The following is a 16,109-nucleotide window of genomic DNA, read 5'->3' as shown; positions in this document are numbered from 1 at the left end:
ACTTCATCACCCTTACACGGTGTTTACGATTTACAAATTAATAAATAAGTAAATAAAATAAAGGAGTAGAACTTTGACTTCTAGTTTTAAGAGGATGCTATATTTCTTAGCACCACCTAATAATGTTATTGACATAGGAAGTAATTTAACCATAATTAGTTTGCATTTTTTTTTTGTTGTAATTAGTTTCCATTAGTTTGCACACAAAAAAAAATACACACACTTCATGGTTCACTTTAAACTTTCTAATTACTTTTTCTTAAATTGAAAAGATTATAAGAATGGTAATGTTTTCTTAGCTATAAATATTATCTATTTACTTTACATCAATAATTTATCACGAACAAAGCAAAGAATATTTAATCATGATACATTACTAGAAGGAAAATAATGTTTTTAAAATTAATGACGGAACTACTTTAAAATTAATACTAATGTTGCATTGCTGCTTTCTTCTTTAATTAACCATGTGAAATCTCATGAGACGATATCACAATGTTGTTGCCCGCCCTTCCAGGAAAAAGCAGCATTTTTTCTATTACTACCCTAACATGGTCGCCAAACAGGGTCCGACCTAACCTAATTGGGGCCCGGGGCAAAAACTTCTTTGGGGGCCCATTCTGCTTCATTACTTCAGTAATGAAGAACCGAATTTATGAAGGTATTTAAATTTTTCACCTCATTATAGATAACAAAAAAACTTACAAGAACCTAAAATAGCTATGAAGTCCCTCCCCCTCCAATGGTCAGACGAAATATCGTTGTCCATTTTATTGATTTTCTGACAATTCTATGTCCATTATGCCGAAAGCAGCTTTTTTATTGTTAACTTTATCATCTAGCAGCGAAAAATTCATATCCTCGTTGACATTAGAACGGAATTCAGCTAAATTTTCGCAATTACGATGGTTCAATGAAGCCAATCAGAAGCCTGTATTTTTTGTAAACATATCACATTTCGCAATATGTAAAAATACAGGCTTTTGTTTGGCCAAATTTGTCCATCGTAATTGCGAAAATGTAGCTGAATTCCGCCCTAGAAAGCCATGGATTTAAGAAATATAGATTGCGTTCTTACGCTAGATTAATAAAGAAGCTAACATAAAACTAACGGATTTTACACTATGCTGATATTTTGTTTTAAAAAAGTTTATTCGTGAAGAAAGCGTAAAATTAATTTTCTATTCGATTTGGGGGACCCCTTCTGATGTGGGGGCCTGGGCAATCGCCCCTGCCTTAGTCAGGTTCCGTCGCCAAACATACATCATTTCATAATTGTATGTCAAATATTATTATGCATGCACTAAGCATTTTAACCGGTAAAAAAAACCGGAGTAGAAAAGTTATTTTAAACAATACGGGGCAGCAGTTTTGTATAGATTCATAATGTTTTTGCAATAAATTCATACATTTAGCATCGAATTTAAAATAATTTTTTAATTATTTCTAGTTAATCTGTATAACTAACTACATCGATTTTAAGTAATATAATCGATTTAATTAATTTAAAATTTAGTCACGTTACGCTTCTGATTTGGCTTTAAACCTAAATGCATCGCTTGAAAATGGCCCATAGACCATACAAACAAATTGTTGAACTATTTTTTAAATTATCTACTTTTACCCTTAGAGGAGGACATTTTGCGGTCAACTTTTTCTAATCACTAAGTTTGGTTTGTGAAAATTCGATCTTTAGAGCCAAAAGTTACCCAGAGAAATAATTTTTTGTTCTGTGCTCTTGATTAGTACATATAGCGTGCAAAATAAGAAGTTCAAACCATGAATAACGTTCGATTTAATGTTCAGATTTTTAAGTATTACTATGGTATATGGTACTATGGTTCAAGTCGATGAGTAGAATATCAAACCTTTAGGCTTATTAACAAGTGCTGACGACAAAAATCCGAAAAAACAATCCAATTTTTTTTGGCTAATTCGAATTTTTGCCCCAAAAATAGTGTATCTTGAAAATATAGCTCCGATAGTTTAGGTAGAAGAGTCTTGTCTATTAAGCATCTTGAGAACTTTTTAAACGAACAACGAACTGGAAAACTTACGTTTAATAATTTAAAGAAATTTTGATTGCATATTTGTAAATAAAAGGTACATTTCATATCTTGACAAGTTTGACTTTCACATTTGTATAAGTTTTTTAATTATGTAAGCTTAAACAAATTTAGTGCTGCCATCTATACTTATTTTATAAAGATTTGTCTTGAGTGAAAAAGTTTAGTTATTCACCTTTTCTTAACAAATATATTTTACAATTGGAATTTGAGTACAATTCTGCAAAAATCTTAAATGCAAAGAACTGTTAGAAGTTTTGAAATGTCTTAAAATTATATTATTGCTCAAATTTGTGACAATTTTTAATTTACTGCGAAGTTGAACTCTATAATTGCAATTCTTTATTTAATTAACCCGATAGTATACTTCAAACTTAAACTTATATTTTTCGAGACTATTTTAAGTTATATTGTCATTGCACTTGAAGAGAACACAGCTTTGTATCAAAAATATATTAAAGATCTGTGCTCTCAAAATCTTTCATAAAATGATTTGAGGCTTGCAATCAAATTTAATGTGTCTACGGAACTTTCAAAAGTTAATTTGTTAAAGCAATATTTTTCAGGTAAATTTGTTAACATGGTGTAAATTAAAGTTTTCAAATTATTATTTTTTTTTAAAGAGTTTTAAATATTAATGACAAATATCTTTTAAAAAAATTAGGATAAGTACAAACAAGTGTTTTACCTAACTTTATCGATTTGTTTTTATCTAACATATCTAAACTATTTACGAACAAATAAATTAAAACCAAATAATTTCGAATAGATACCATGTAAAAAAATAACGCTAAAAAATGTCATTTCACCTAAACAAATGATTTATTACTTCAGAGTATTTTTTAATTCAGTGTTAAATATTAAATACAACATATCTACAGCTACACTAATGAAGAAAGAAACATTATTTACAGAATACTATGAGACAATGTACAAAATATTACAAGAAACAGTAATGTAACAGGTTATCTACTTTTCTAGTTCATTAATTATCTCGCAGATAGCGCCACTGAAATCTATGGCAGTATAGCATTAAAAGCAAAGATAATTCGGTATTTCGACACTGTGGAATAAAAAATATTTAATCATTCTAATAGCCAAATACTAGAATATCAGTAACATTTAGTTCAATTTTAGCGTAATATTTACTATTATCAATTAATTATTTATATATGTTGTTTATTTTTTGAAAATAAACATATTTCTACTTAGGTTTATTTTTATATTCCACTGGATACCTTAGAAGCACTTTTTTGTTAGATTATAGAAGTTAATATTTATTTTCACGGTAGTTAATATAGATTTCAACAGTCGTTAATATTAATCGCCACAGTGCTTAAATTTATTCTATGGAAAGAACTGTTGTTGATATTAAAGATAATCCATGATTAGATGAAAGATTATTTCTCGCTCTACAGTTCAGACAGAAAATTTTATTTTTGGAATATCTCTTAAGTCTGAAAATTATCTTTTTTGTTGTTTACCTTAAAAAATAAAAAATTCAAGTCCATCCTTACAATTTTTAACATTAATTTTACAAGTAGATAACTATGGTTGGTGTGTAAAGCTAAACACAGATGGCGCTAGGGGTTGAAATTCGTCTGGGCTACTACTTTCGATTGATTTTTACACCTAAGCTTGAAAAATGGCTCCATCAAATATTATTATATTAGTACCTAGTGTCTACAATATAGAGCGTTTTTTAAATTTTAATTTCAACAAAACTAACATAAGAGTTTGGAAGATGCAGCAATCATGCTATGATGCTACTCAAAAAATTATCAACGGCGATCTTCCTCTTGCTTACTCCGAAAAAAAAAAAAGCGAAGCAAAATATCAGAAAATTCAAAATTCAAATATTATATAGCATCAAAACTAATGCAAAATAATATTATGGCGAACGCTAGATAATATTAGTTTGTATAGAATCTAATATTATATAAGGCTGAGCAAACAGCGACTTTTTGTATCTTTCTAATATTAGAAGTTGTGCAAGATAACGTTAGATGTTACCGATTTTCTGATGTTATATAATATTATGTGCTACTTGGGGCGGTATTTTACACTAATATAGCCAAATAAGGGATATCTCTCATAACATGTCAAACCTTACACTTTATTCATGGTCTGACTTTTATTTTCTTAAATTTGTTTTAAGCTCATAACCAGTCAGAATTTATAAATTACAGGAGACTCTTATGAATGGTAAAATTACTAGCAAATTTAAACATAATCACATTAATAAAGTTTCCTAAAATATTAAGCCTGTTCACAGATCACCTCGTAAGCATAACATAAGCGGAGGGATACACCGGAAGTTTTCTAAAGTTCTTTCGGTTTTAGGAAGCTTGTTACTGATAAGGTATTAAAGATCAAGTTTCGTTTGCTTATGTTTTCTCTCCCACTCTAATTTAGACACTAAAATTTCAATCAATAAAACCCCCGTAGAGACTAACGTACTATAGATAAAAAGTAGAAAAGCTCCTTCCATATCTGCTAAAGTTAATGTTTTAATGCGAGCTTCCTCACATTGACATGCATCGTCTTTCAAGTGCAACTGAAAAACATAATGATCCAGTGTCTTCGAATAAAGACCGGTTTCGAATATTCTTAGAACTACCTCATTAAATTTTCTTTTTAAAGGAAAATTTTTCGACATAAAAGCCGCGAGGTTACATTTGAAGAGAACATCCTTCGAAATGGAGACGGGAAAACCACGTTGGTTGTACAACTGAAGTCCAAGTTCAGTGGTAGCTAGGGCAAAATTGTTCTTAAGGTGCTCTACAAAAGTGTCCTTTGTCACGCTGAGTTCCCATCCGTTTCTAACAACAATCCGTGCAAGTTCTCTTACTGTTGGGTTAGTGCTGGTTTCCATATAAAAAAGAATCTGTTTTATCTCTAATGGTGTCCCTACCTTATAACCTCCTCTTTTTACCGCAGCCAGTAAAATTTCATTGTTATCGATTGGAGGCTGACGTCTTGGCACTATCATAAAATTCAAAATCACAGCGATATAAAAGAGAGTCAGGAAATAAGCCCCTAAAATCCAAAACCCTCGCAAAATTCTCTCGGGAATGGAATTCGTGCCATCCCGAATACTTTGCGACACAACTTCGGAAAATCTTTTGAAGAATTGGACGGGGTAAGTTAAACGCCTACCCTGAATCAAATAAAAAGCCAAACTTATTAATAAAAGGGTGAGAAAAACCGATATCCACATTGATGGTGGGAACGGTTCCATTAGAACAAAATGCTTCTCAACATAATCCGGCAGTTTCGTCATGAAACGGACAGTTAGGTATAAATATGGAAAACTTGTGTCAGCGTATTTTGACAGTTCATGATTTTGATTCATACTGGATACTGTAAAGTCTACTTCTCCTCGTGTCACCATACCAAGGCAACCGTCAAGTAGTGAAGCATTTTCTGGGAGGGTTGTCGGCCATCCTATTTCATCAACATAATATTCCAGAGATATATGTAGGCCATCAGCAATCAAGTGAAGCAATTCCCCTTCATATCCACTCAGTACCGGTCGAGCGTCAGGTTTGATCTCTTTAATGATGTAAACATCGATGAGCTCATGTATGCATGTTTTAAATTTTGGTAATGAGCTTGGGTATGATATTATTTGCTTAACTGTTGACATGTCAGAAAATGCTTAACTGTTAAAAGCCTGTTAGGGAAATATCTGATTGAGACGAATAATAATTATAATTAGATATTTTGGAGGATATTTTTAATTAAAATAATACAAATTTTTTCCACTGTGTGTCATAATAATTTTTAAATTTATGAGGAAAATTGACGATATATTTAGCAACGAATAAAAATACTAATAAAGTAAAAGAAAATACTTTCTTGAAGAATTACAATTCGTTATATTTGAGAACATAAGCTCACCAATGGATTCTTCAAAATAACGATTAAATTATCACAGAAGGAACGAATAATTTAATACGAATAAAGTCAGAAAATTATATTCTTGAAGAAATAGTTACGAACATGAAAGCTCACCAATGGATTCTTCAAAATAATGATTAAATTATCACCGAAGGACCGAATAATTTAATACGAATAAGTCGGAAAAAAGTATTTTTGATGAAATATACATGAGCATTTAAGTTCACCAATGAATTCTTTGAAATGGCGATTAACTTAATATTGAAGTAACGAATAGTTTTAATAAAGTAATAGAAAATGTATTCTTGAAGGAAAGTAATTCTTGATATTTGAAGACATAATTTTCCAATTGATTCTTCAAAATAACGACTAATTTGATACTGAAGTAGCGAATAATTTAATATTAAAACGTAACGAAAAATATATTCTCACAATAATATCTTTCGATAAGTTCAACATATTTTTTTATGCAATCGCAAAGATGCATACTTGCGTGTTTATTTTAAATATTTTCCGATCCACAAATACATTTCGATAAAATATCACTGATCATGGCGATAAAACCTGGTGTGATAAAGTTCTATGTGTACGAAATTTTACACAAAGCATACACTGGGTCAATAGTATATACACACAAAATTGTCCAACTAAAAAATGTCTTCAGGCATTGAAAAAAATTGCAAATAACTTACATAATCATCATCAAATTTGCCTTAATTTTGAGGGAGGCAGAGAAATCTTCCCTGATTGCTAAAAATGCTGTGTGCTCGCCGAAACTAGCTTCGCCGGAACATATTCTGGTATGTCTTGGACTTTCTAAGGTGGATCTTGCATCTAATCCCCTTTTTGTTGAGGATTTTCTTGTTGCCCTGGAGCTTATGTCAGATAAAGAAGATAAGCAACAACACAAACTACCATTTAATTTCTTGATGTGATAATGTTTACAACAAATTAACAAAAAGCTACCATATTTATGTTAACATATTCTTATATTCCAAAAACTAAAATATAGATAATTATCTCACGTAATATCCTTAATAATTTCGTAATTATAGTGTTTAGCAACTTATTTTTTCATGAACATAATCAAACATATTAAACTGTTGACATACGTACATATTAAACATACTAAACTGTTTTTTTAAAACATCAAACATATTAAACATACTAAACTGTTTTTTTTTTAACTTGAACTTAAAAAAATAGCTTACTATCGATATTTTGTTTTTGTTCTAGTTAGAAACTTGGGATGATGTAATCAAGTATTTACCGAGAAAAATAAGCATCTTATCAAACTAGTTAAAGGAGAAAAAATTATTGGATTTTTTTTGTAGCTTATTTGTTCAGTTGTCACGCTATATTTAGGAAAATATATATAATATTTCGCATTAAATTTTTGTTGTATACTTCCCCATATTTGAATGACTTCAAGTATTAAGACGTTGCTTAGTAACTAGAACTATTATAAAATAACTTTCTTCGTGAAATGAAGAATTATTTGATTTATTTGTTAATATTTCGTAAATAAGATATGCATTTTTAAAAACGTACTTTATCTTGTTTGCAATCCATTCTTTATCTTGTACAGAAAGACAAATCAATCACCCAAAAATGAGTTGGCGGCATAAGTTATTTTGTCAAAACAGGTTTATCGGTTATTTAATTTTTTTAATGTATTTATTCCCTACATAGATTGATAATTGGCATTAATTCAGTAATTCCTTTCGAAACAAAAGCAGCCTCGGAAAAATTACGAAGAAACTGGTCTTTTACATCCGACGTAAAACTTCGGGGGAAAAAAAGGAAATGAAAAAATTGCTTATTTATTAGATCTAAAGTACGTAATTTGCCTACATCTGTCTTGTGATCAAAATAAGGTTATTTTCTTAGAATATTTTTCAAGGACTTACTTTCACTTTCTGTAAGTAGGTATGAAAATTCGAAAAACAGCAATTGCAAAATTTGTAGTTTAAAAAAAACATAGTTTTTTATGCATTGAGATAAGTTGTCTGAAATTATCAAACTCCCGCTAAGGATTTCAAACTATTAGCCAGTAAATTAGCCAAATATCAAAAGTTTTCGCCAATTTTCGAAAGTCTTCACCAAATGCAAATCTTAAAAATTTTTTATTATTAATTTTTTCCCGCTGTAGCGTATCAAGCTATATTAAAGAACTGTTCAGTTTTTTTATAAAAAAACTTTTATTAACAGACAACACAAACAGTAACAAATATGAATTACCCGTAACGGGATAGTGAAAAGATCATAGAACAACAAGAAAAACCCGTAACGGGATATAAGGAAACTCATCCGTAGCGGGATAGATAAAATATTATAAAACAACTAGATAAAGTGCCCATAACGGGATATATGAAAACTCAAATTCCACACAAAACTAATTCTAAAAAATCAACAACTTTCTGGTGTTCTAATTTTATCGTTTGCTTTTATTATTTAAATTTATCTTTTTATGTGTTTATTTTACTTATGCTTTTGTCAGCCCGTTAGTTTTTAATATTTTTACTTTTATTCATGCTTTTGCAAACCAATTATCTTTCTTATATTTTTAGACTTTATACCATGGAAAACTATTTTACGGTCATTTGTTTCAGACTTATGTCATTTGGACTAAATTCTTATTGGTCATGTGGCGCATCTACGGAAAAATACTGCAATCGAATTAAAAATACTGATTTGTTTAGAAAAATTCGTTTTGACATCATTTTGAGGAACGAGTTAAATATATATTTTTCCTTCCAGTGGAAAAAATCATTCGCCAATACTTACACGAAAACACAATTTTTCGCCAAATTTAAGATTTTATCGCATTTGGCGAGGTGGCGATTGCTTAGCGCTGGCCTTGATTATGTAAATTCACGGTTGTTACAATGCTAAATCACGAATTTGTTGAATTGGAATTTACACATAGATTCATTTTCTGATCAACAACACGATGCCAAAAACACAAATGTTACACGTGAGTCGTGCAGAGAAGGGTGTCTTTTTATAGTATACGAAGTATAGTCTATGGAATATTACACATTTAAGTACCGAATTTAAGAGGACAGGAATAAAGGTTTAGAAGGTATAATAAATGTTAAGTACACAAACCTTTCACTTCTCTGATAAAGATATCTCGAAAAATGAAGTACATTGCTCAAAATAAATAAATAAAATAAAAATTAAAACCCTTTAAAGTATGTAATATTAATTGACAAAGGGCAAAATTTTAATGAAATCGGTCGCATAGCTCTGGAGAAAAGAAAATTTAAAAATAGTGCTTTTTTGAAATTTTATAACCGATTCGCCCAATTCAAGCCAATGATTCAATTCACCTAAAAATTGAGGAGATTAACATTATTCTTATCAGGACATTAACATAATTATTCTTATTTACGTTCACTATAAGTAGTTTAAAATGTGAAAGAAATAATGACAGAAGCTTTTATTAGATTATCATGACCTTTTTTCTTGCTATTTAAAAGTATAAATGAAAGTACAGAAAAAAGAAAAGGAACGAAATAAAATATCTGTAATTTGACTCATTTTTTTAAACGAAATAGTCTTAAATATTTAGAATACATGAACGAGAAAAGAAATTTAAAGTGCCTGTCATTGTTCTATTTTCTAGAGTCTATGACTTCTCCGCGGTTGCGGGCAAGCATTTAGGGGAAAAAATTATAAAAATTTTTAAGAAAAAAAAAACACAATTCTATCAAACTTGGTCATATTTCCTTATGAAAAAAATTTAACAATTTTTAGGGAAAAAATTAGAATAGTTTTTGCCCGTAAATTATTACCTTAAATCACAGACATATAACAGTTGGAGCCAGAAAAAAATTGCACTTATTATGTAAAAATACAATACTCTTTATTTTCGCATATATTTCATGCTTATTAATTTTAACTAAATTACTTGAAACATAAATACAGCTTGTATAGAATTATGTTAACACATCAGATCATTTAAAGTACCTTATTTAATTTAATAATTAAAATTTCATTCTAAAAAAAAAACAACCCAAAAAGACGTATTTCTCAAAAAGATGGTGGTCTATGCTCGTCTTGGCCAAAAATCGTTTTTTTTTTTTTTTTTTTTTTTAAACATTATTTAACATTATTTTTTTTAAAGTTTGAATAAATTCTTTACATTGTAACCTGTAGTGCTGCCATCTGTTATTTTTTTTGAAAAATTCTTTCTAAATAGACATGCCATAAAAGGTTTTTAAACTTTTTAAGTATTGCGCACACGAGTAAACATCAAAAAAACGTTTCGCACATTTTAGTACTTTTTTTGGATTAGTGTTCTCTAATTGAAAGGAATTATTTCAATTATGAATACTATAATTCAACGTCGTTCTTTTGTTCTTCAACGATAATGAGGCCGATGAACGCGACGAAAATCAACGTTTTCTTTCTTACTTTCTTTTTTTTTTAAAAGTATATTTGATTGTTGAATACAAAATCATGCAGTAAGCAGATTTTGACAGACAATTTAAAGTAATAAAGTAATAATAAAAATAATAATTTAAATATTTTTATTTTGTTTTATTTTAGATTTAATTCAAAAATGGAATGCAATGATTATAATTAACATTATTATTATTAATATTTTTTTTAAAAAGAAAGAATTGTCTGGGAAATTTCTACTTAATCCTTAATGTTCATATAACTAGGTAGTTGAATAAACTAGAATTATCATTTAAATTTTTCTCTTCAGTTTTTTTTAAGAACAACTTATATAAAATTTTAACTTAATTTTTAAATAAATTGTTTCAAAAAGTTATTATTTATAAACCTTGTTTTTTTAATATTTAATTAATTATCAAAATTTAATTATTCAACTTATATAAATAATCAACATTATTCAATGAAAACAATAAATTAAAAAATTTAAACTAGTTAAACAGATTCTACATTTTACATATTTGCAGTAGTTCTTTCTATTGCAATAAATTTTTTATGGATATACAATTACTAAAATTTAGTTCTAAAGTTCAGTAGTTGGTTTAGTAATATTTAGTTTTTTTCCATTTTATTTTTTTAAATAACTCAGCATTTTAAAATGTAACTACCAAGCATGAATTCAGTATTTAGCAATAAATGATGATAAAATGATATTTTACATAAAGTATTTCGTAGCCATTTAAGGAAGATACGTTAGATAAATATAAAGAATGTAAAATAGCAGCATTAAAACAAACAAACAACTACAAAAATACAAGACTAACTAGTTTTGTGCATGGCGTATTGTCTATGTACTTTGAATTTCACAATTCCACCAAAAAAGAAACCTTCCACGCTAAAAATTATTAATGCATTTCAAAAACATTGACCAAAGGTGCATTGAGATCAGCCACGGAGCTCACATAGAAATAATTTCAGTGCTTTATTTAGTTGAAGAACGGTCGAAATTTCGATTGTAAAATTCGAATTTGACAGATACAAAACTTCGCTAATAAAAGTTTAGTTGTTAAAAACTAATAAAAGCGTCTTTCAAAAAGTTTCAATTTCTTTTAATACTATTTATAGCATTTCATGAAAACTAAAATCAATAACATAGAAAATCACGATAAAACAGTGTTATCCATGGAAAAAATAAATAAATAAGTAAAATAGAAAAAAACTTTAGGAGTGTAATTTTACTCTTCTATTAACTTTTGAGGTGTGAATTTTAAAATATAGGGTTGAATTTCAAAACAAAGATTGCCTTTGTAAATTGCTGCAATAACACAGATATTATAACCAACATGAGAATTATTATATGAAGTAAATAAACTATAACTGGATGCGTTAGATGACCACCTTAAGGTCTGGTTTCTTAGGACAAGCGCCTTATCTGGGCGTCAGCGGGGCGTCAACGTCCCGCTGACGCCAACAAAATACTGGTTTGTTAGCTCAAGGCCTGGTTTCTTAGAACTAGCGCCTTATCTGGGCGTCAGCGGAAAGTTGACGTAGATCTGACGCCAAAAAAATACTTTTTTGTTAGCTCAGCGTGAGCAGTCGGTCCAACGCAGACATTATCTCTCATTGCGCATGCGTTAATAACGTAAACAAATATTTATTTTGAATTTGTATTGATTTTGTTATTGTCGACCAGTGTTTTAGAGAACAAATAATGACTTTGTCCAAGAAAAAACACATTATAGCTGAGCTAAATGAAGAGTGCTATGTTTAATGAAGAAGCTATGTTTAATGTCAAAATCAAAATCTTGGCTAATTTCAATGTGCTGTTGGATGTTCTCCGCCATTGCTTCTGTGGTTAACGTCACGTTGTAATCCAACTGCAGCTGAGTTGGACGGCAATTGTAGTTCAAGATGAGCATTCGCTGACGTATACTATTGAACTCACAAATGGACCAATCAGAGGTTAGCGCTGATTTCCAGCTGACGGCTTCCTGTCCTAAGAAACCAGGCCTTAAGTCAGTTAGTCACCGGACCGATATATTGAATACAACTTTTGCTTGCATCACATTACACATGAAACTGATCGTTAAATTCCAATGAATCATTTAACGAATTTATAATAGAATATTAATTTGCACGAAAAATAATAATTGTAAAACAGTCAATAAGATCAGGCACCGATTTTAAAAACTTAATCTTAAAATGTAGCGTAGAATTACGTTATTATTAAAAAGTAAAAAACGATTTTCAAAGTTTTAAATTTTTATTATAGAAAACAATCAAAATGAAAAATGCAAAAACAGCAGTACAGATAAATTAAAGTTCTAGATTGCCTAGTTTAACACCGAAGTCAAGCATCACTGGCTACGGTCAGTGTGCGGGTGGGTGACCACTTGGATCAGTCTGCTTAGGGACCGAGGGTGTACGGTATTGGTCCTCGTTAAACTGTGCTACCGTAAAGTGCTCGACTTCACGCGCAGGTCGTCGGGCTACCGAAGCGGGGGTGCCATCCCCTCCGCAGAGGATCAAAATTGTGATGGCATGTCTTCGGATCATCCTCCGGGATGTTTCCCAAACCGTCGCCAATAGCCCATTGCGCAGCTCTAATTCAATTTTGATTGGATGTCGCCGATCACATGGGTAAACAGTCGCCATTTTGTTGACTAGTTTGAATGGTGAAGTATCATTGGCCTCGATCTGTTATTTCTATTTTCGCTTTTCTTTTTACTTTATTTGTTTCATACTTTTAAATTATTAATACAAGGTGTTGCGCATTTGGTAGTTCTAATAAGTCATAATTAGGCGTTAAATTATATCGCTTACCTGTTGATATCGCAATAGAGAGCGACGGAAAGTATGACTGCATAGAATTAGCAGAGATATATAACTTCCAAGCGATATCATAAGTACGATAATATTTTACAATAAGAGAATGCTAAAAAAATTGTCCAGATATATTTTAAATTGCTCATTATTTTGTTTGCTTATGTGGAATTTTCGCCTTTCGAGTTTTAAATAAATATCTATATTGAAAATTTGAATTGCTTTGTTTTATTTTATAAAAGAAAACTATGTCTATTTCAATAAACTAACAATTATGGCAAGTATTTTCCTCTTTAAAGATATATTATTAACATTATTACTGATTAATAAAATATAAAACTATTAGAGTATCAAATTGAATACAATTTAAATTCCTTTGTACGAATTCAGTAAAATATATATATTTTTTTAATTTTATATACCTAGCAGCTTGATAACTTTACTTTATCTATTTGATAAAATAAATGTGTGTATCTTGATATTTTTTAAAAAGAAATATCAAGATTTATTTATTAAAATGAAACATTTACCATACAATATGATAAACACTCAAATAATATATCTCAATCATAGTCATCAAACCTATATATATATAAATTAAATACATCCCGCAGTGGACTGATCGTTAAGACGCGGTTTCCAATAGAATACCGAAGTCAAGCATCACTGGTTACGGTCAGTAAGCGAGTGGGTGACTATTTTGATCTGCCTGTTTAGGAACGGAAAGTGCGCGGTATCGGTCCTCGCTATACTGTTCTACCGTAAAGTGCTTGGCTTCAAGAGCAGGTCGTCGGACTACCAAAATAGGGGAACCATCCCGTCCGCAGAGGATCAAAATTGTAATGGCATGTCTTCGGATCATCCCAACACCTCCTAGAAAGTAGCAGGCCTCAGCACGGGTTGCCATAAATATCCTTTAGTAGTCCAAATGAATGACACATATCGTATTTTCAACCACTGCGCAGCTTAGTACCCCAAACGTAATGACATCTTTCTTATTTTTCATCTATTGCGCAGTTAATTTCGTCACACCGGACTACTAAATTGATCCGTGCTGAGACCTTCCTACTTCTAGGAGGTGTTGATCATCCTCGAAGATGCTTCCCAGACCGTCGCCAATAGCCCATTGGGCAGCTCTAGTGCGACGTAAGTAAAATACCTACCTACCTACATATAAATTAAATACAGTCGAACTCGTTTATAACGAGCACAAAGGGACCGTAACATGTACTCGTTAAATCCGAGTGCTCGTAATAAACGGGTCCTTAAGGCAGGCTTGCAACCAGAAGAGGGGTGGGGGGTTGGGAGGTCAAATTATTGAGTTTACATAAAATTTAATTAATACTTACTTACTTTAATTAATTTAATTAAATACTTTTCTTAATTTAATGACAACTATCCCCCCCCCAACCAGCAAAAAATTTCTAGTTGCGCTACAGTCTTAAAGGAAAGAAGCAATAAACGGAAAGAAATATAAAGGAAAAGATTCTTACCAAAACATTTATTTTTTTCATTAATAGTAGTTTGTTAGCTTACTTTGAAGTTTCAGTTCGCGTTTTTTTTAATTTTTATTTCGCGCATTTCTTATCATTTTGAAAAAAAGATTGCAAGACAAAGAAATATTGCTCGCTAAAACCGGGTCTTGCTCGTTTAAAGCGACTTCTGTTCCATAGACTTAACATTGATCCAACCAAATATTCTCGTTTCCCTTGGTAAATCCGAGTTCTCGTTAAATCCGAGCTCGTTATAAACGAGTTCGACTGTATAGGTTTTACAAAAATAAAAGTTAATTCTTATTTTTGTAATACCGATAAGATGATGATAAGATAATACAATGAAGGATAAGATTATTGTGTTATGAAAAAATGGGAAATTTCTTCGAAAATATTAAAGGTGTTCAAGTGAATTTATTGGTTTAATATTTATAATATATTTTATATTTTAATTGACAAACACATTTTTATTTAATTTAGTACGTTTTAAAAAGCAATTTTAAAACATTTTTCAATTTTGTTATTTGCATCGAAAATTTCAATTTTTAAGATTTGATTTTAAATTTAATTAATTGCTCTTAAAGTCTTAGCAAATTTTTTTTTATAAAGGACCAAATAACAATTGCTATTTATTAAGAAGAAAAAGATTTGAACTATTGTGAAAAAAAACTTTTTCTTTGAACACTGATTATAATGTCCATAATGATTTAAATCCCAAATTATACCACCTTCTTAACTTCATAAAAAACCGACTTCATAACTGTTTAGAAGAAAAAAATTATAGCAGATTATGAAAGACGGAATGAGAAAGATTTTACTTATAGATAAGGTATTATTTTTACTGAATGGGATAAAAATAAAACGTGCAATTTCAGAGAAAAAAAATAATTAAAAGAATATATAGTGAATATTTAAGTTATCTTGAAGAAAATAAAAATAATGATCAATAAAAAGTGGCGTTTAAGAGTAGAAACTCCATATCTGCATTGAGAGTTGAGGTTACAAGAGACTCGTAGTCACCAAGATGGCGGCGTGTCGCTAATTTATTTACTTACCCGGGATTTTAAGATAACTTTCAAGTTATGGTAGGTAGATACTTTATTTACGTCACACTAGAGCTGCACAATGGGCCGTTGGCGACTGTCTGGGAAGCATGCCGGAGGATGATCCGAAGACATGCCATCGCAATTTTGATTCTCTGCAGAGGGGATGGTTCCTTGCTTTGGTAGCCCGACGATCTGCGCGCGAAGTCGAGCACTTTACGGTAGAACAGTTTAACGAGGACCGATACCGCGCAAACTCGGTCCCTACACAAGCTGATCGGAGTTGTTATCCTCCTGCTTACTGATCGCAGCCAGTGATGCTTATAGGAAAACAATACCTTTATGACTTTTATTAGTTTTATGCTGATGACAAC

General features: G+C 30.4%; 2 protein-coding genes across 2 annotated transcripts in view; both read right to left on the bottom strand.

The window, feature by feature from the left end:
• LOC107455484 (uncharacterized) overlaps window positions 1-16,109 on the bottom strand; it is a 383,034-nt gene that overhangs the window by 74,192 nt on the left and 292,733 nt on the right. The gene's annotated exons all lie outside the window — the stretch shown is intronic.
• Window positions 4,432-5,715, bottom strand: LOC122269346 (glutamate receptor ionotropic, kainate glr-3-like). The gene has a single exon (XM_043041962.1). The coding sequence runs from the start codon at window positions 5,713-5,715 to the stop codon at window positions 4,432-4,434; it is 1,284 nt and encodes a 427-aa protein (XP_042897896.1).

The sequence above is a fragment of the Parasteatoda tepidariorum genome, chromosome 3 (genome assembly GCF_043381705.1).
Source record: "Parasteatoda tepidariorum isolate YZ-2023 chromosome 3, CAS_Ptep_4.0, whole genome shotgun sequence".
Classification (NCBI taxonomy): Eukaryota; Metazoa; Arthropoda; class Arachnida; order Araneae; family Theridiidae; genus Parasteatoda; species Parasteatoda tepidariorum.
This window is presented reverse-complemented; position numbering and strand designations above follow the sequence as displayed.